The 20,364-nt window shown below is 45.8% G+C and overlaps 1 protein-coding gene across 2 annotated transcripts in view; it reads left to right on the top strand.

The window, feature by feature from the left end:
• Positions 1 to 10,368, top strand: part of ACTN2 (actinin alpha 2) — a 65,575-nt gene extending 55,207 nt beyond the window's left edge. For both annotated transcript variants that reach the window (XM_028531310.2, XM_036016195.1), the window contains 6 exons: positions 2,057 to 2,191; positions 3,031 to 3,210; positions 3,765 to 3,911; positions 6,406 to 6,471; positions 7,538 to 7,696; positions 8,914 to 10,368. In XM_028531310.2, coding sequence (XP_028387111.1) covers positions 2,057 to 2,191; positions 3,031 to 3,210; positions 3,765 to 3,911; positions 6,406 to 6,471; positions 7,538 to 7,696; positions 8,914 to 9,072 — 846 coding nt within the window. In that variant the 3' untranslated portion in view covers positions 9,073 to 10,368. The remainder of the gene's footprint in view (positions 1 to 2,056; positions 2,192 to 3,030; positions 3,211 to 3,764; positions 3,912 to 6,405; positions 6,472 to 7,537; positions 7,697 to 8,913) is intronic.
• The last annotated feature ends 9,996 nt before the right edge of the window (positions 10,369 to 20,364 follow it).

Raw genomic sequence — 20,364 nt, 5'->3', positions numbered from 1 at the left:
CAAACAGGGGCTGGGCCCTTTGTGAAGCCAAGGCTGAGGGCAGTCATAAAGACCCTGGGGGGTTAGAGTGACTGCCTGATTTTGCTTCATTTACCCCAAATTTCACAGACAAAATATCTTAAATTCTTAGATTCTATTCAGCAACTTCCGTGGTTTGTGAGGAAAGGAGAGATGATTTTTCTTCTAGAAAGTCTTATAAATGCTGGCAAAATCTGTAAAGGTTATGATACTGATACCATAAGGGAAACCATGTTTAAATCCCCAGCTGAAGATTTGGTGGCATCATCTTGCCTGTAGTGTTCCATTAACGAATTTTTAGAATATGGGATAAACATGTCGCAAATGTGTGTGAATTTTCAATTCAGAAGAATTGCTTAGAAAACCGTATCTGGCCCTGGCCGGTGTGGCTCGGTTGGTTGGAGCATTGTCCCATAACCAAAAGGCTGCAGGTTTGATTCCCAGTCAGGGTAGATTCCTAGGGTGCAGGTTCAATCCCCAGTCTGGGCTCAGGTGCATGTGACCCCTGGTCACATCTGGGTCCAGATGTATATGATTCTCAGTCCAGGCACCAATACCCCTCGTCTGGGCATGTACAGGAAGCAACAAATTGATTCTTCTTTCTCACATTAATGTTTCAATCTCTCCCTCTGTCTCTAAGAGCAATGAAAAAAAAATGTCCTCCCATGAAGATTAAAAGAAAAATTCAATGATCGTGAAAATGAGTTCATTTGAGCCTGTAGTCCCTTCTTAAGAAAGACTAGTTTTCATGGTTAAGGTTACAGCATAATCATCTATGGGCTCACACAGTCGTTAGGGAGTGAGTCCCATGGCCAGGAGTGCTTGCTGTGAAAACACACACACAGTAGTTGTGTAGTTACAAATGATGCAAAAGGGAAAACCAGGCATGGGAAGGGGACCCTGGGGAGTCAGCCCCGGTCTTCTGACAGCCAAGAGAAAAGGGAACATGTCCAGCTAGGTAGATTCCTTGAAAAAAGGGAAATCATACTTCTTCCAGGGAGACAAACTCCTCTCCATTCACTAAGTCATAAAGCGGATTGGCCGCAAGGACTTCTGTGAAAGGGAAGCTGAATAATGTCTTCAGCGGCAGTTTTGTAGGAGACACAAAAAAGACTTCTGAAGCAGCTCTTCTGTCCATTGATTCAGAGAGAATGGAGGATAGCGTTAAAGTGCACATCTTGGGGCATAAGTGGGTGGACACTCAGGGGCAGGTGGGCGCAGTGCCTTCCTGGCACCAGCATCCCACAGGACTGAGCCAGGGTCCTGGGCTTGGTCTGTCTTGGACCCTTTCACTGTCTGGGGAAGCCTGTGGATCCTTCCTGATAGGCAACCAATTAATTCTTCTTTCTCACATTAATGTTTCATAATAATGTTATTTGTAAATTCGAATAAATAATCAAAGGCTACAACAGAAAAAAATTACATTAAACTATAGTCATTAAAATATGTTTTAAAGGTGGGATGTAGTAATATATGGGCTTCCTACTAACACATTAAAACCAAGATCTAAGGGCGGGTCTAAGGGCGCTGAAGCAGCCGTGTTTGGAGAGGCGGGTGATCACCAATGTTACATAAGAATGTCTGTGATTTCTGTTGCAATAAAGTCACAGTATTGCCAAACCCTACTGTGGACTTGCTGCCAACATTCATAATCCAAGGAAGTACTAACTTTCCATTAGGGAATGAAAATAAAGATGCCAGTTTTCCCTCATTCAAGTTCACAAATCCTGTGTTGTACTCTGGACCTGGGCTTGTGGGGTGAGAGCTGCAGCTGAGAGGGATTTCCGTGTCCCCATCACAGACACACCCAGCCTTAAGCAGGCACTGGGTGGCACTGGGTGGCCCTCAAAGCTAGAGTGGACTGTCCTAGAGTTGGGACTCCCACACTTCTTCCTCTCCTTTTGTCCCGCACCCTTCCCTCCTCCTCCCCCATCCTCACCCCCTGCCATCCCCACTCTTTGGACCATCACTCCATCCTTTGGTCACCCCCACTGGACCAAAGCTGGCCTCTAACCCCTGTTGCCCTTGGCCCTGACAGGTGAAGCAGCTGGTGCCCATCCGGGATCAGTCCCTGCAGGAGGAGCTGGCCCGCCAGCACGCCAACGAGCGCCTGCGGCGCCAGTTCGCCGCCCAGGCCAACGCCATCGGGCCCTGGATCCAGAACAAGATGGAGGTAGGCTGGAGCCCTCAGAGAGTTTTCTCCGACTTGGAAGCCAGTCCCAGAGCTGACACAGCTGTGGTGCCTCTCGTGCCATAGCTCTGGTTGTCCCCAGGCTTCTGCAGCTGGTGCGCCCGTGGGCGTCGCAGGGCGTGGCACGCTCACAGGGACGAGGTTGTTTTTGCTGCCACCCCTTCACTTCGTCATTAAAAACAACCACAGGGCTTTTTCTCGGTTTAACCTCCGCAGGATCTAGGCTGTCAGCCACCCCACCCCCCTGCCCCTCAGGAGGAGGGGCATGTGAAGGGTCACAAACACTTTGCATTTTCAGAACTTTAAGTGAGGCAAAGTGATCTTTGAACAGCACTGCTTTCTGGGTTCGTTTTATCACCAGGAACAGCCAGGAGACGTGTAGTGGCCCCCTTCTTTTTCACCCAACCTCCCTTTTGGTGATGAAGTGTTAACTTTCTTCTGAGAGGAGCACCTCTGAAGCTGGAATGGATCCTTTCACCCCAAGACTGCACCATTGCCCTGACCAGCAATGCAGCTGCCGGCACGGTAGCTGCTGGCGCTGCCGATCCAGGGACCCTGTGGCTGGGAGCCACCTCCTCTGCACTGAGGCTGGAGTGGACCATTTCTTACTCCTCTTCCTTTGTTTTTCTTGATCCTAGTTGATTATTTTTCTCATTTTCTAGATGGACCAGAACTAGAGCTAGTTCTGTTCCGTGGCACTTTCTGTTTTCCTACGTTATCTGAGATAGTGAAGCAATGTTGGCTGCTGCTGGCATAGCATCCAGAGCAGAGTGGGCATGCTGACTCCCACTCACCCATGTGTCCCCTGTGCTTTGCATCAGGAGATTGCCCGGAGCTCCATCCAGATCACAGCATCCCTGGAGGACCAGATGAATCAGCTGAAGCAGTACGAGCACAACATCATCAACTACAAGAACAACATTGACAAGCTCGAGGGAGACCACCAGCTCATCCAGGAGGCCCTGGTCTTCGACAACAGGCACACGAACTATACCATGGAGGTACAGTCACCACGCACACCTGTGCCACTGTTCCTGATTGTGACCGCCTCACTTGGGGTGTTTTCTCCCACACCTGTCTTGTTTGACCCTGTTAAGTTCTGCAGGTAAGGAAGGTAGGGATCTTTCCATCACCACTTGGGAAAAGGTTTGTGAACTACAACAAGCACTGCATAATGACATATTCAGGAACATCATCACAGCAGGAAGTCATTGCACAGCTTCAGGGAGATGACCAGAAATTACATGTCTATCGGTTTGACCCAGTTTGGTCTCCCTGGGCACCAGTGGATATAACCAAGGGCCCCTCCTGCTACTTTGGAAATGGAAAGATATTTCTAGTGACAAGGAGATTGAGCACTGTGCATTTTGTTTAAAAAGTGTCAATGGTCACTGTTAGAACCCTGGCCTTGCTTCTGAGTATTTCCCACTGCAGAATCTCACCAAAAGTGGAGTAAAACAGTGTAGAAAGTCTGTAGTAAGCCCTACTTATCCCCCTTTGGACGAGATGGATGTGCTGGGGGCCCCTGTTGCTGATCGTTCCTTTTTCCTGGCAGCACATCCGTGTCGGATGGGAGCTGCTGCTGACGACCATCGCCAGAACCATCAACGAGGTGGAGACGCAGATCCTGACGAGGGACGCCAAGGGCATCACCCAAGAGCAGATGAACGAGTTCAGAGCCTCCTTCAACCACTTTGACCGGGTACGTCCCCATCCAGTTCTTTGAAAAGCAGCCCCAGAGACATTCAAATATGTTTAAGATAATACCCATGTTATTAGTTTAAGTCTTAATGCCCCAAGAAGGTTACGGGGACAGAGGATGATTAGCACCAAAGGGAAGCTGACACCACAGTGGAGTGTGCTAAGCGCTGATGTTGCCCAGGTGACAGACATCCAGGATTGTGCGCTGTTGTGTGCAGGTGACTCCATAAATCCCTCTGTACTTGGCAGCAAAGCTAGTGAAGGCTCTGTGTGAACATTTACCCTTTACAAAATGTGGTTGTTGGATTTAGGTCACCTAATATAAACCTCTGAGGTAGTTTTCCCAAGTAACTATTTAGACAAAGTACATGATAGAAATATAACCCATTCTTGTGACACATAACACTTAATTTTCTTTTTAATTAACAAAATGGGCTCTTGAAATGTTTTAATGAAAATGCACCAACAAAATGGTGATCATTTATAAAGTGTTAAGTGTACTTTGATTTCAATATTGACTATCACCAATTATCTATAAGAAAATTCCCAGTTTGTTTATCATAAAGGCCACATTCCGTTTGTTAGAGATATGGAAAAAAAGGACATACCATTACTTTGTGTGGGATCCTGCTAATGATTTACAAATATCAGTAAGTGGTTAAGATGCTTGTACGCAGGCCCAGCCAAAGGCAGACCCATTAGAGATCCTAGATGGTAGACTTCTGACTGGGGGCTGAGGCCTGAATAAGGAATTACATGTGGATGCAGAGATGGACATTGGCCTGGTTTCGGCTTCTCAGTGTGGAAACCTGCTGTGGGACTGCCCTGACTTCATTCATTGCCATTCAGGTGTCCGTGGTGGGAAATATTGGTCCTTGTTCCTGAACAAACCCTTCTGGGCTTGTTGGGCAGCTCTCGCTCATTTGGGCCACGTCCCATTAAAAACACATCTTCATTTGAATCCAAGAAAATGAGACTGTCCTTTGTAACAAAAGTCCAAAGAGGCTGATGCAGAGCCTTCTAAGTTGGAACATTTGTTTAAATTAAATGTTAAGCATTACGTGTCTTGGAGGGCAACAGAGTTTGCTGGAAGCTGTGGGGAGAGGTATCAGGAACACAATTCCCTTGACTTCCCCTTCCCATTAAAAAGGAGAGACAGGAATAGCAGAGGCCCAAGCCTGTGGCCTGCAGGTCTGTTGCTGGAGCTGTAGAGAGGAGGCGTGGTAGGTCTAAAGGAGCTGGCTTCAGAAGAATGTGCCTGATGGGTAAGAGGGGCTGCTGGGATGGGGGAGGGGAGAGAAAGTGAGCAGAGGGTCAGATGTGAGGGAAGAGGAACATGAACTTCCCAGCTGAGGGGCAGGAGTGCTGGGAATGAAGAGAAGAGAACAGGCAGATCAGTTATCACAGAAATCTGACAATTTAGCGACAGGTTGCTGCGGGAAAGGGAAAGATTAAAAATGACCTGGAAACTCTGAGCCTTGAGAACACAAGAAAAGGGTGCTGGCTGAACTGGAGCCGCCCTGCGCAGTGAGGCATCCCGTTCTGGGCTTCAGGGCTGACACCTAACAGTCATCTCTGGCAAGAGAAGGTCTAGAGAGTAAGAAGAGAGAAGGCCCAGGTCCCAGGGAATTAACCCCGACAAAAGGAGGCAGGAGAGCCGGAGGGAGGCGGTGGAGAGGGAGGAGTGTCCACAGTGGGAAGCATCGCTTTGGAGACCACAGCTGAGAGGGGCAGGGGGTGACTCGGGGCTGATCACGGAGGTGTGAGAACGGACATTCGCAGAAAAAGGAACCTCTGATGTGAGCTTTTGGGACTATGAAAATACCAGAAAAGAACCTCTCCTTATTAATTGGCTTGGCTAATAATAAAAATGTTTTCTTATCTTTAGTTTTATATTTGGTGCTGGCACCTTAACTGTCCTCTCAAAACCCTCGAGGTAGTCTTCAGCGCAGCCTGTGCTCCACATCACACCCAGGGCTTGGGTGGACACCTGTGTCACTAGAACCTAGGCCATCGTGCATCCTGCCCGGTGTTTACTCCACCAGGAGAGCCATTGTCCACTTGACCTCTCTGCGAGTTGCTCTGTGTAGACCTTCACAGGATCAGGGCCAAGGCCAAGTTTGCCACATGGAAGGGCCACTCCATCCCAGCCCAGGGCCTGAGAGTGGTGTAGGGTATGCTCTGTCATCGGTGGGTAGCAGTGGTCAGCTCCTGACTAGGTCATTTTCCATGGCACTGAGTATGTCCTTCCGTTGCATTCTCGAATGCGTGGTCTTTTTTCTTTTCAGTCTGTTGTCTATCTCCCTTCTCTCTTCTTCAGAATTCATTTTGTAACATCTCTGTGTTGGCTCCAGTCTTCCTGTTAGTCAGTGGTGACCTTTACAGTTTCTTGGCAAAACTCCTGGTGTCCCGTCTCCCTGGGTTTTGTCCCCTGGATCAAGTACAGTTGCTCATTTGCCTTTAAGTCTCAGCTTGTTGTTTCTATTTGTTGGCAGAGGAAGAATGGCCTGATGGATCATGAGGATTTCAGAGCCTGCCTGATTTCCATGGGCTATGATTTGGTAAGGCAGAAGTGGAAATTTCACTAAGGTTGGATATTTTATTGAACTTGGGTTTTTTATAGGAGGTGGCCACCGCAAAGGACAGTAGCACATTTGGGTTTGGTCCAATGTCATTGACTAGGATAATATTTTTGAAGATTGATTGCTACTATATAAAGTAACTTCACAGAACTAGAACATATGTTTTTATTTAGTAATTCATCAGATTTTTAAAAATTGATTTTAGAGGGAGGGAGGGAGGAAGGAGGGAGGTACAAAAACATCAATCTGTTGTTCCACTTATTGATGCATTCATTGATTGATTCTTATATATGCCCCGACTGGGGAATTGAACCTGCAACCTTGGCTTATCAGGACAATGCTCTAAGCAACTGAGTTACCTGGCCAGGGCAGTCAGGTATTTTTTAGCGAAGGAAGAGAACATAAACTTTCCTGATCATTTTTAACAGCTTTATTAAGATATAATTCACATACTATACAGTTAACCCATTTAAAGTGCATGGTCAGTGGCTTATAGTATCCTGATGATTTTCAAGTGGTGTTTCATCTAATATTTTACAAGGTTAAAAGGTTTTAGTAATAAGTCACTAAGAAAGTCTTACATTTCCCTGTGGGCTGTGATGGTACCACTCACCTCACTTCTATGTTACCCACTGTTGTGTATTTTCAACATGAGCTGCCTTTCAGACCTTGAAAATAACAGTCACAAGAGCCTTCTTCTGAACTGTCTTCTATTTAGCATGTTGCTCTTCTCAGATGTCTAGAAAAGGCCCAACTCGCTCCCTGAATTCCTCTTCTTCTATTTAGGCCTGGAGAACAATGGGTCCCAGGGCGGAAGGAAGTCTGACATTCAGGAGCTTCTGGCTTGCAGCCAGAGCAACTGTTACAGCCATTGGATGGAGAACCTGGGTCATGCTGGGAATTGTTCCAGGGACTGAAGGGGATGCAGGAATACTTACATTCTCACACACTAAGGAACATGCAGGCAGTAGGGAAGAGCCAGAGAATAGTTCTGTCCGTCGTTGTGAGCTCTTGAAGTAAATGTTCCTTTGCAACCCTGCCATAGGGTGAGGCCGAATTTGCCCGCATCATGACCCTGGTGGATCCCAACGGACAGGGCACCGTCACCTTCCAGTCCTTCATCGACTTCATGACCAGAGAGACGGCCGACACCGACACAGCTGAGCAGGTCATCGCCTCCTTCCGCATCCTGGCATCTGATAAGGTCTGCACAGACAGGTTTTCTTTCCTCTGCACTTGCACCAGCCCACTGCATTCTCATAATGAGCACAGGAACAGCTTTGCACATAAAACCCATTCGACACCAGTGCCTGTTGTTCCGCAGCAGCACTGCACTCAGAAAGCGGCAGGGAAACAGTGGTGGTTTGCCCAGACCAGAAAAACATAGACATTCTCCCAAAATTTGGGCTTGGGCCTCACAGTGAGTTTATGGGAGGAACCAAGTGTGTATTTTATAGTTTTGTGTGTGTGTGTGTCTGTGTGTGTTTTACTGGTTCCACCCCATTTTGCATTCTGAGTTGGTAGATAAGACTCAGAAGAAACACAATTGAGACGTTACGGAACCGGGACCTTCTCTTAAGGATCAATGACCCTAACTTTGTGCCCACACACTAGAGTTGTCCAGCGGTTAAAAAACTGGCAAGCTTTTCACTACATATAGTGTAGAAAGTAAGTAGGAGTTTAATTGAAAGCCTAGAAGTTTTGTATCATCCTCCAAACAAAAAAGATCTCAGCAGCTACAAAGTCAGTTTGAGGTATTTGGATCCTTTCACCCAGTGTTTTGGGTGAGACGAAAAGGGAGATGGGTAATAGCTCATACTAGCAGGGTGGTGCTATTCCCTTATACCATCAGAGAAGGTAAAGTATCATAAAAAGAGGAATGTTTATTTTAAAATGAATCCTTTCTCATGGGGAGGAGGTGGAGGGGAGACAGCCCACCTGGCCTAGGAGGTAATAAGCCATCGCTCATCGAAGTCCCCAAAACCCTTTTATAAACCACAGTATGGCATTTACTATTCATTTATTGTGACTCTTACCAGCCAGTCCGTTTTACCAGAATTACTCTATTTCCTGTTGGGCATGTGACATTTTTAAAACAAGACTCCATTTTTGAATGCCTGTTTTTATTTTAGAGAGAGGTTTTCTCCATTGCAGCCTGTTTCTCGTATTTTAGTAAGCCCAGCAGGAAACGGCTCCCCATTCTAACGCACAAGTCACAAACATCACATGCCGCCCATGCGCGGGGTCCCGGTATTCACTCCTCCTCCCCTCCACGGAGGCTCAGGGTGAGGAAGCTGGGTGGGCTGTAGGCTCCCGCTGCTTTCCACACCCGATGCCCCCGCGTGGCGGCGGCAGCGGCAGCAGAAGCAGCAGGCCGCTGCAGGCTTCCCTGCACTGACCGGGAAACCCCGTCTCTTGCAGCCCTACATCTTGGCGGAGGAGCTGCGGCGCGAGCTGCCCCCGGATCAGGCGCAGTACTGCCTGAGCCGCATGCCCGCCTACAAGGGCCCGGGCTCGGTGCCCGGCGCGCTGGACTACGCTGCCTTCTCCTCCGCGCTCTATGGCGAGAGTGACCTGTAAGCCGACACCGCCAGCTCGGCCGCTCCCGGCCCCGCCCACGCAGTGGAAACTGATCAGCCTCGTTGGTGAAGGGAAAGGCTTACCCGCTCAGTAATGGCCGGCAATGTCACACCGCTGAAGTTCAGTTTCTACGGCTTAGGACGCAGTGTGCTTCATAAATAGGATTCTTTATTTCTGAATTGTTAGCTACATGCAATGAAATATCAGCGTTTTTTTGTTTGTTTCTTTGATAAAACAAAGCAAATTACTTGAGTAGTATAAACTTAGGAGGAGCTAGGGACAGGAACAAAGTGTAAGATGGGAAATTCCAAAATACCCAAGATTTAAGACCAGGAAAAAATATTGGTAAATAAATGTTTGATATCTTTAAAAATATTCTTGTATCTAATATGCTTATGTGATTTTCACCAGGGAAATATGTTTGGGATATCAGTGTTTTACTTTCTTGCTTATCCAAAGATTAGCCATATTTAAGTATAAATGGTACTATTGTCTCTTTAGCTGAATTTAATATTGTGAGGTAGGACTTCCAGGGAATAGAACCAGGCTATTGGAAATATCTTTAGTACTTAAAGTTTAAATAGAGATTATAGTCAACTCTTTGTTGTTTAGGAGTCTGCAGTCCAGTTAGTGGATTTCGATGCCTTATTCATCCTCTAAAGTAGAGACCTCAGGAAACACAGCAGCCAGTCTGATTGCCAGAGAGGAAGATGGAATCATTAGGTAGAACGAGATTTTTAGAATTAAGTATTGATTTCAGGTTTCTGTGCCTTTGCTTATTAGTACAGGTTCTCGAGAAATGACTGCAGGTACATGCGCTGTCTGGAAATAAACAGGTGTTTGTAGTAATAGTCCCTAACAGGAGATGGGTCAGAAACCAGCACCCTGATCGATTACTCACCAGGCCAAACTTCTTTATGCCTTTGGTTTTCTTACCTGGAGAAGGAGTTAGTAGGGAAGGACTTATTCTTAGCAGCAGCAGAGATAAGTTCTCAAATTGCAGAGCTGTTAGAAATTTTGGGCAGGTTTATTTTGTGTAGTAGGAATGACTAGATGCTTTTGCCAGCACTGGACGCGTGGTCACTGCTGTGTTTGCATGCTGATCCGACGAGCGCTGTGCCTGGCACCGTCCACACCTGAAACCCGTTACAGAGGATGCCACACGTGCTCCCAGCCTCGTCTGATCTCTCGGATGTCCGTTTGCTCCAGTGCTTGAGCTGCCATGTGCTACGACTCCCCCCTCTGTTTCTGTCTTGTAGACAGCTTGTGGAGAATAAAGCAGTAATTCTGTTTCTATCTGAGTCCTTAATGATCAGGAAATGGATTGTAAACAAACAAAAAACAGTTGCAAGCAGCTATTCAAGTGTTACTAGAAAAGCAGCAATGTGCTTGTTACTCACAGTCTGTTTTCTCAGATTTTTATGGATTTCCACCAACAGCTGGAAATGTGATATGTTCCATTCATAACTGTCAGGTAATTTCATACTTTTACTACATTGGCCCATTTAGAATCTTCGACCTTTATAAATTTCATTTAATTTGCTTCATTTTATTAAGTATTTGGTAGTTAGAAAATTTCTGAAATGCCCAAGTCCTTATGTTGAGTGGCGAACACTTTGGGTGGTGTTTAGATGAAATCTGCCTCCCTGTTTCACTTCACGCAGGTGCTATATTCCAGCTGTAGACATTAAGGAAAAATTGGGAAGTTGTTCTTTCTTTGAGGCCACTGGGGGGACTTGCAGCATTTTAGGATGGGTACAGGGAGCTCATCTACCTAAAACTTAAATTTCTTTATAATATTTGGGCAAGAGAATAGATCAGTAATCTATTAATCTGTAGATTTGGGCAAGAGAATAGATGAGTAATCTGTCTGCTAATAAATGAAGAAAGGAGATAAACTCTGAAAAACACTTAATAAACATGTTTATACTCTCATTTTAGAAGTTATTTTTATTTCTGAAGCTGAATTATCAATTAAACTTAATTTGTAAAAGAAAAAGAATCCATGCTTATTTTTTCAAACAATAACCAGTTTCTTTGGTTAAGCACACACTTCTTCACTTACATATTCCATCATATTTAAAAACTCTCATTTGGGTTAGTGTTCAGCTCCCTTAAAGAATTCTAGACTGGCTTGTTGGGTAGGGGTCAACTGGGGGTGAGGAGTGAAGGTTGACTGAATTAGAGGTGAGTAATGGATGGGTGAGGAAGGACTTTTTAACCTAGGAAATCACTCCGTAATCCCCAGCAGGTATTTCAAAAATGTGTGCATATGGAACCTTAGCCCAAATTTTAGGTGGTGGAGGTCTGAGTTAAGACCTGGACATTTGCATTATTTTAGAGCTCTATGGAGGATTCTCATAACCCCAGTTGAAAACCACTGGATCAGAGGTAAAGGAAAGGGTCACTGGTAATCAAAAGTATAAAAGAATTAGAGAAGCTCTCACTGGACAGGCTAGCAGGACATGAGCGGATAGGCAAACGCTGGCGCCATCTGGTCAGTCACACAGAAATGCCTGGCAGTGACTTGGTCTCTTTCCTGCCGTGTCCCTAGTCCCTGTGTGCTGGTGAAATAAGAAGTCGGACAGGCACTCTCTACAGCTTTGAAGTGAAAGCAGATAAATCTAAATGCCACCGAGTCAGAAACTTGTATTTTAGGAACTTGCTAATTGTTACCAAGATGACACATGCACCCAGTTTCCCATATTATCTGACAAGAAGGCATTGAGTGTGCCCAGCTGTCCACAAGCTTTATCATATGCCCGGCAGCACACGCAGTGACTGCACTGTCTGTCCAAGGTGCTTTTGTATTTCTGGTGGGAGCACAAAGGATGCAGTGTTTTTTTTTTCTCCCCATTTGGATTCATTAATTAATAACTTAATACTTAACTAACAGATGTCATTCTTAAGGTGGGAGCTGGAGATGTTGAGACTTGTCAGTGAGAAGCCCCCACCAAAGACCCCCAGAGCCTGAAAGTCTTTCCCTGTTGTCCCCTCAGCAGGGCAGGCTTCCCCAAAGGCACACGAAATGCTTGGGGGGTCCTCCAGGCCACACCTACAAGTCCTGGTGTGTGGCTGGGGCTTCTAAGAAGCCAAAGTGGCAGCTGTGCTGATAAACACTCGATGTGTGTTTTTTACAAGGCCAGCTACCAGGGATGGAGAAAGCTTCTCTATTTAAGTACGCGGAGGCGGGCAAAAGGAGGCTCCCAGTTGTTTCTATGGAAAAAGGTTATGTTTGTAACAGTAACTTGATTAACTCAAAAGAATGTCACAGTGGCACAGTGCCCTTAGGGACAATCTCCTAAATGTTCAAATTGCTGGCCTTCATTATGTACACAAATAAATAACATGGTGATAATATAATAATAGACTTTTGTCTATTCACAACTCCACACCTACTTTTGTCCACCCCTGTAGTAGCTGTAGAGGGAAAAGAGAACTTTTGAATACTCGCTATGAACAAGAAAATGGTATTATGGTCTACATTTAATTCTATTATTTTGAGATGACCTGAGTGACCCCTGGCAAAACCAAGAACGGCCACACTTGCCAGAACTGCCTTCCCTGTGGGCTGCATGCTTTCTGCAGGCTCTTTTGAGTGCTTACAGAGCTATAAAAAAAAATCCCTGCTCTGGAATTTGCAGGGCCTCTCCCTGAAGCATTGCCAGGAACATCTTCTTCCTAGACTGGGTTTTTCCAGCATGTTCCACATGTGTGCCTCAACTGCAGATGCATATCAGCTTCACTAAGGATGCTTTTAAAAATTCTTGAAGTTTTTTTTAAAGATTTATTTATTTATTTTTAGAGAGGGAAGGGAGGGAGAAAGAGAGAGAGAGAGAGAAAAACATCAATGTGCGGTTGCTGGGGGCTGTGGCCTGCAACCCAGGTATGTGCCCTGGCTGGGAATCGAACCTGCGACACTTTGGTTCACAGCCTGCGCTCAATCCACTGAGCTATGCCAGCAAGGGCCTGTTTTTAAAAATTCTTGATGAGCCCTGGCTGCTGTGGCTCAGTGGATTTAAGTGCGGGCCTAGGAACCAAAGAGTCACCAGTTCGATTCCCATTCAGGGCACCTGCCTGGTCTGTGGGCCAGGTTCCCAGTGGGGGGCATGCAGGAAGCAACCACACATTGCTGTTTCTCCCCCTCTCTTTCTCCCTCCCTTCCTTTCAAATAAATAAAAATCTTAAAAAAGGAATTCCTGATGACCCCACCCCAAACCACTTTGCCCATTCTTTGGTTAGCAGTAGAGGTACAGAAGGTGTTGTGGGGGGTGGGGGGTGGGGAGGCTGAGAATCACTGCTCCAGGCAATTGAAACAGTCTCTACCCTAGGGCCTCTGTTCTCTGCTGTGTGACTGACCAACGGGAGAGGCCAACAAATATGGGGAAATGCCTTTACATCAGTGAGTGCCAGCGAGAGCCCACAGGGAACCTGCCTTCTCCCTGGCTGGCTGCAGTTCCTACATGCATCTCATACTCAGCATTCCCTGAGCAGTGTTATTCCCAAAACGTCACCCTTCCTTCCGGTCATTGTTTCACATGTTGGGGTGGTCGCCCTTCTCCAAGTCTGTTCCTCCTTTGTGAGGCCTTCCCTCCCTCCCTGCCTTCACGGGCTTAATCTCCTCCACGAGTGCAGCTTGGCCCTGCCTCTGCGGTGAGCACCCCACACACTGCCCAGGGGTGCTGCTTTGCTGGGCAGCCTCCCCTGCTAGACTGAGGTCACCCAGGGCAGGCACGTGTCTCACCCCTGCGTCCTTTAGCACAGGACCCACACATGGAGGGTAGTTAACACTGGGGGGACAGTGGTGTGCGTCTGTGTGAGTTGGAATGGCACTGAGGAGCACCCACAGGAATGAGAAAAGGTGGGAGCCATCAGGCCAGTGGCTGGAGAGAGGAAGGAAGGAAGGAATTCAAACTGACACGTGACTGAGGGGAGTGGTCTTCCAGCAGGAACACCCATGCATGGGAAGCTGCCCACGTGCTTTGTAGAAATGGATGCTTCTGTGCATTTCTACATCTTCAACTTCCATACGTGCTCCTTCCTATTATCATGGGGTCTCCTCTGCCACTTCGCTTGTACAAGCATCCTGCTCCCACTTTTCAAAAGACAAGCCCACTCTCCAGCCATTCTAAATCTCACAAAAAGGTGCGCTGACCTAGGGTGTAAAACTCTCCCGGGCACCAGACAGAGAGGCCATCTGAAAGAGTGCTTATTTGGGGGAATGCTTAACAAAGGCACCACACTCCCACCCTAAACTTTCTGTCTTTCCCTGGCTTGTTCATCATTCTGCTGAAGGTTAACTGTGGCATGTTGACCCTGCTCAGGACATTCCAACATCAGACATGTGGCTTATAAAGTACTGGGGTGGCAGCAAAGCCAGGCCTCGCTTTCTGACCTCCTTCTCCATCCCTTGATTATTGGTGAAAGACAGGATTGCCCACAAGGGAGGTTACAGAGAGTCAGAGCATCAACAGTATGGACCATCTGAATGGCTTTTCGTCAGGTACTGCAACAAATCACATCATGTATTACACAGTCTTTTCAACCACTCTCATGAACAAAGCTGATTAGAAGGGCACCACTGAACCACCAAAGCAGCCCAGGCCAGGGTGGGAATGCTTTCTGAGACTGTAACAGGGGGGTCTTGCCAGATCGCTGGGGAGCAGGGGAACCCTGGTCCCCCACGAGAGGCTGTGCTCCCATAAGTGGGGGAGGGAATCTTGAGATGGTGAGAGCCTGTGACCCCAGAGAAGGGTGAAGGGTTGTAGGAAACTCCAAGGTGGCCACAGAAGGATGTGCCATACCCCCAGGTAAGGGTAAACAATCTTCGTGTGATGCCCCACTGGGCAGAGACACTGTGTCCCAGCATGCCTAGCAACCCCTCCTACCTTCTTGCAGATCAGGGTGGTGGGAGGAGGGACAGAGCCGCCCTGCCCTCGGGCTGCTGCCAGTGGTTGACGTTAGCCTTAATTGGCTAACAAGGTGGACACTCCATGGCACATAGGATTTGGGGGCAAAAGATTTAAAATGGAGCTCATGTAGAAGCTTGCTCTCTTTCCTCCCCCTTACTATCCTTGTCTGGGGTGGGACCAGGGTCCCACAGGTCCTGGAGACCCTGTGGCCAGGCTACAAGCCCCACCCTGCACCAGAAGCAGCAGCAGGGCTGGCAGGCAGCAGCCGGAGGAAAGCACAGCAGGCCCGGAGAAGGACACCAGTGTGTACAGACGCCAAAAGATGCCTGGAGCTGAACCGCGCGGGGGTGCCAGCTAAGCGGTCTGTATGTCCCAAAGGGTAGTGTTTTTTAACTGGGAGAAGGGATTCCAGGCACATCGTTGAACTGAGCTGGCAAGAGGTGGAGAGATTATTTGCCTTTGGGAATATTAAAGGGAATAGGCTTTGAGGCAGAAGTCCGTTATTCTTCCAAAATTGTATAGCCTTTAAGTAAAAGACTCCATTTCCTTTTTGACCAAACCTCTGCTCTGGACTTTATGGGTGGTGGGAGCAGAACCCCATGTGGCTGTACAGAACAAGACAGCACCCACTTTCAAGTTTCACTAGACAAAACATGTGCTAATTTTTTACATTTCTTTTAGATTTGGTGCATATTATACAAGAAGGTATTTAAAACATACCTATCCAAGCACACAAACTATTCCAGTTACAATCTTGAACTTATTACATTTTATTTTATAAAATATTTAGTATGTTCTATTTCATGTTAACAAAACATAAAATTTATACATGATGACTGAAGAATTTTTAGAATCTATACTTTCATTGAATACGTTGAAAAACTTCCATGAGGATGTCTAACAAAATTAACAGAATCACTTATTAACTTTATACATGATTTTTATTTAATTACTCCTGAACACCAGAGTTTAGTATGCATACGCACAGGCATTTATGAAAGGAGTAAGCTACACACATTGCATTGCATACTTCACAAAGGCCAGAGAGCCTGAGTAACAGTTGGAACTACAAGGGACTAGGTGTGTTCAGTTATTCAGGGGAAAGGCTCTTTCGATCAGCTGCTCCCAGGGAGGGTCAGGTGAGTGATCACCTGTAGGAACACTGACTCCAGTGTTCCCAGGTTTGAGGCCCAGCTCTTAGAAGTGTGACCTCGGGCAAGTTGTTTAACTTCTTTTGTGTGTTTTTCTTCCAGGTCAGTCAAGTGAAGCAGTGGGGGTGGCGCGGGAATAAAGAAATCTCGGACTCGCTGTGATCAATCACTTGTAAATAACCAGTGCGCTCTGACCAGCCAACATTTTTTTTAAATCCTCACCTGAGGATATGTGTATTGATTTGAGAGAGAGAGAGACAGACAGACAGACATCCATTGGTTGCCTCCCATACACACCTCCACCGGGGATGGAACCCTCAACCAAGGTATGTTCCCTGACTGGGGCTCAAACCTACAACTTTTGATGAGTGGGATGATGGTCCAACCAAGTGAGCCATCTGGGCAAGGTGACCGGCCAACCTGTGCCTTTGGTTTTTCATCTGTAAAACAACAGTAACAACAGCATGAGCTTGTAAAGATTCCCTTCCATAGCCCTAACCTTTCTTTTCTTTTTTCTCTTTTCTTTTCTAGTCTTTTCTTTTCCTTCCTTCCTCCCTTCCTTCCTCTCTCTCCTTCCTTCCTTCCTTCCTTCCTTTTTCTTTCTCTCCCTCTCTCTCTCCCCCCCTTCCTTCCTTTCTTTCATTGTTGTTCAAGTAGTTTTCTGTCTTTTACTCCCAGCCCAGCCCACCCCCCAGTCCTCCCCACCTCCCTCCCATTTCCATACCCTCCCCCACCAGTTTTTGTCTATGTGTCCTTTATACTTGTTCCTGTAAACCCTTCCCCTTTTCCCCTGAAATTCCCTCCCCTCTCCCCTCTGGTCACTGTCAGCCTGTTCTCTATTTCAGTGTCTGGGGTTATATTTTAACCCTTCTTTATCATAACAGGATTATCCTTTGTCCTGCCCTCTAGGCTGCAGGGCCTGGGTCTGCCTGTCTCGTCACTTTAACTTCAGTGATGGGCACATGACAGTGTCAATAAATATGTCTTAAATAAATACTCTGCAAATCATAGGATTTCAACAACGGATCTTTAATTGCCAATATACCAAAAACTCTTACCTTTTAATGACTTTGAATTGTGTCCCAAATACTATAGCAATTCCAGGTTTCAACTTGATTGTTTAATTGGACCTTCCCTTCCAGACAGGGCCAGAAAACAATACTGGCTAGTTCACTTAATGCTCTTAAGTCATCTTTGTTTTAAAACTTGCTCTTTAAAGGAAAACAAAAGCAAAATACTAACTTAGTTTTGTGGGGAAGAACAAACTTTCTCCTGCCCTCAAGGTTCTTTTGGCTGGTCCGATAATCAGACAGACATGAGACAGATCAGCAATAGGAAATGACTGAATTTAATACACTTGTGTGGGAACCACACTTACATGAGGTTCAGAGACCCTACATGCACGAGAGGTTCAGAGACAGAAAGGGAACATGGGCGTGCAAGACATTCTGAGCCGGGGATGAGGGAAGCTGCCTTGGGGGCTCCCAAGGGTCATGTCAGGATGACGAGAAGAAAAGATGTTTGGTAAATAGAGGTTTGTCCTGACATGTATGTGGGTCAGAAACAAAACAGTCCGAATACCACAGAAGAGCATCTTGGAGTGACTAGCTCTGAACCCCGCAGTTTCAATTGATGGACAAAAGCATTAAAAATGAGCATTGAACATTAATCAACTTCTTTTTGGAGAAAAGAATTTGTTCTCAGTGAACTATTTCCAATTTAAACATTATTTCTGATTTACTTCCATGTTTATGATGTAAATTTGCAGGATTCAAAGACAAGACTTTAAAAAGTGTTAAAACACTTTCCTTCTTGTACCTCATTATTAAAGTAAGATTAGCGGTCAGCCAGTTTAGCCCTCAGTTCACCACCTGAAGCTGATTAAGTACCACATTCCTGTTTATTAAACAGAAATATTTTGCTGTATTCTTAGGCAAAACTGAAAAACAAACAAATGAAAAACCCATAAACAAAATACTCCATACTTTGGATTTTCTAAAAAGGTTTAAAAGTAATCCTTCCAATTAAATCCACAAATATTGTTTCCTGAATATGGATGTTTATAGTATTTGGAATTAGGTGTTTATTTAACCCATAAGTTACTGTGTTAGGCTCTGGGATTGGGCTGTTGGGGTCCCACTCCACTGTTCTCAGGTTGTATGAGCAATGGAATACTTCCTTCTTGCTTGATTTCTGCCCCTGAAATATGGACGAGTACATGAATCCTGTTTTATAAAATGGAAATTAAATAAGAGATTGCAATAAGACAGTAAGTGTTCAATACCTGGTTTTGATACCTGGTATTATGATGTAATTAGATAAACCCATTTTTGCATTTCATTTCTGTCAAGTGATGTCTATATTCAGGTGCTGGTGTAATTAACCAGGTCAGAGATGAATGATGTTTTGGTAATCAAGAATGCCTGGGGGCCCTGGCCGGTGCTCAGGTGGTTAGAGCGTCTCCTCGATACGCCAAGGTTATGATTTGACCCCTAGTCAGGGTGCATACAAGAATCAACCACTAAATGCATAAATAAGTGGAACAACAAATTGGTGTTTCTCCCTCTCTCCCTCTCAGATCAATTTTAAAAACAAGGATGCTTTTGGAGTCAGTGGAGCAGGTGGCACAAATTGAGCCAACTAATCCTAGTAGGTGTCATGTCCTACAAAGAGAGATAGTAATTCGCTTAGTGCAGAAAGGGGAGCAAGGTCTCCCAGGGGCTACTGGCGACAAAGGAACTGCAAAGTTCCTTTACATTCATTTTTACTACCTTGTATTTGGTGTCAAGTATATATCCTGCAGACTCAACAGACTCAGCTCATTTAGTACAATCCATGTGGGTAATCACAACATGACTTTGGGTGGGTGGGTCTAAATCTTGAGATTATGAAAGGATTTTAGAAAAGGAGATGGTGGGCTCACCTTTGTGGCAAAGTCAAAGATCTTCTGGGGAAAGCCAGTGGTCACCCCGACAGGCCCCAGAAGTAGAAATACCTGTTCCAGAACTGGCTCAGACCCAGCAGGATATAAAGGCAACCTAACGGGTTTAACATTCACAACCAAGCCCACAGAATAGCATGTAAAGCTGGAATGTCAATTTACTACTGGCCACAATGAGAGCTGGATAGTGAGGTTTACTGATCAGTGAAGACAAACTCACTGGGAAAGAAGCCACAAACCACCAAGCAGTTGTATGAAGTCTTCTCTCTTCACAGTGGGTTTGTGTGGGATGAGCTGAATGAGGGTGAGGGTGAAGGTGAGGATGGGGCATGGGCTAGCCAAGCAAGACAGTAGACTCTCTCCTACAGAGAGCAAGGAGGCTTTGCCTCACTGTTCCCACCCCATCTACAGATGCATTTGTATTATTTCCTAGGGCTACTGTCACACAATACCACAAAATGGGTGGCCTAAAACAACAAAAATGTATCGTCTCACAGTTTTGGAATCCAGAAGTCCAAATCCAAGGTGTCAGCAGGGTCATGCTCCCTCTGAAACCTACAGGGGAGAATCCTTTTTTTTATCTCTTCTAGTTTCTGATGTTTGCTGGCAATCTGTGGGTTCCTTGGTTTGCAGGCACATCATACCAGTCTCTGCCTTTGCTGTCACATGGTTGCTTCTTCCTGTGTCTCTCCTTTTCTTGTAAGGATACCAGTCATGTTGGACTAAAGGTCCACTCTACTGCCGTAGGATCTCATCTTAACTGATTACATCTACAATAACCTCATATAAGTTTACGTCAGAAGTACTGGGGTTTAGGACTACAATAGACCATTTTTGGGAAACATGATTCAACCCGTAACAGAATTATTGGGACTCATTTAAGTTGTGAATTTGTGTACTAGGCAGGCACTCACTGCCCCTTTAGGCACTATGTATTCCTTTAATCTTATTACCCTTTTATGACTTAGAAAATACTGGATTTGGTCAGTGTTAGCCAAGAAGTAAACTTTGGATGACTTTCTGAAAACAAAGACTGATTCACAGTTCCTGGAATTTCTGCTAGGATGGGGATAGTAAACAACTAGCTGCTGAAAGATTATTTTTCAAGAGACAAATCAAAAAACTTTATGAGATTGGTGAGAATTTAAAAACCAGCCCTTAAAATCAGGGTCTTCAGTTGTTAAGGGGCATCTCATTCATCCTACACTGTTGTTTCATTTTCTCCCACTACTTACTCTGCCTTCTCCTGCCCCGCCCCAGGCATGACCATCTTTGCTAAGAATGCTAC

The sequence above is a fragment of the Phyllostomus discolor genome, chromosome 15 (genome assembly GCF_004126475.2).
Source record: "Phyllostomus discolor isolate MPI-MPIP mPhyDis1 chromosome 15, mPhyDis1.pri.v3, whole genome shotgun sequence".
NCBI lineage: Eukaryota > Metazoa > Chordata > Mammalia > Chiroptera > Phyllostomidae > Phyllostomus > Phyllostomus discolor.
Note: the sequence above shows the minus strand (reverse complement) of the source record. Positions and strands in the feature narration are given on the sequence as shown.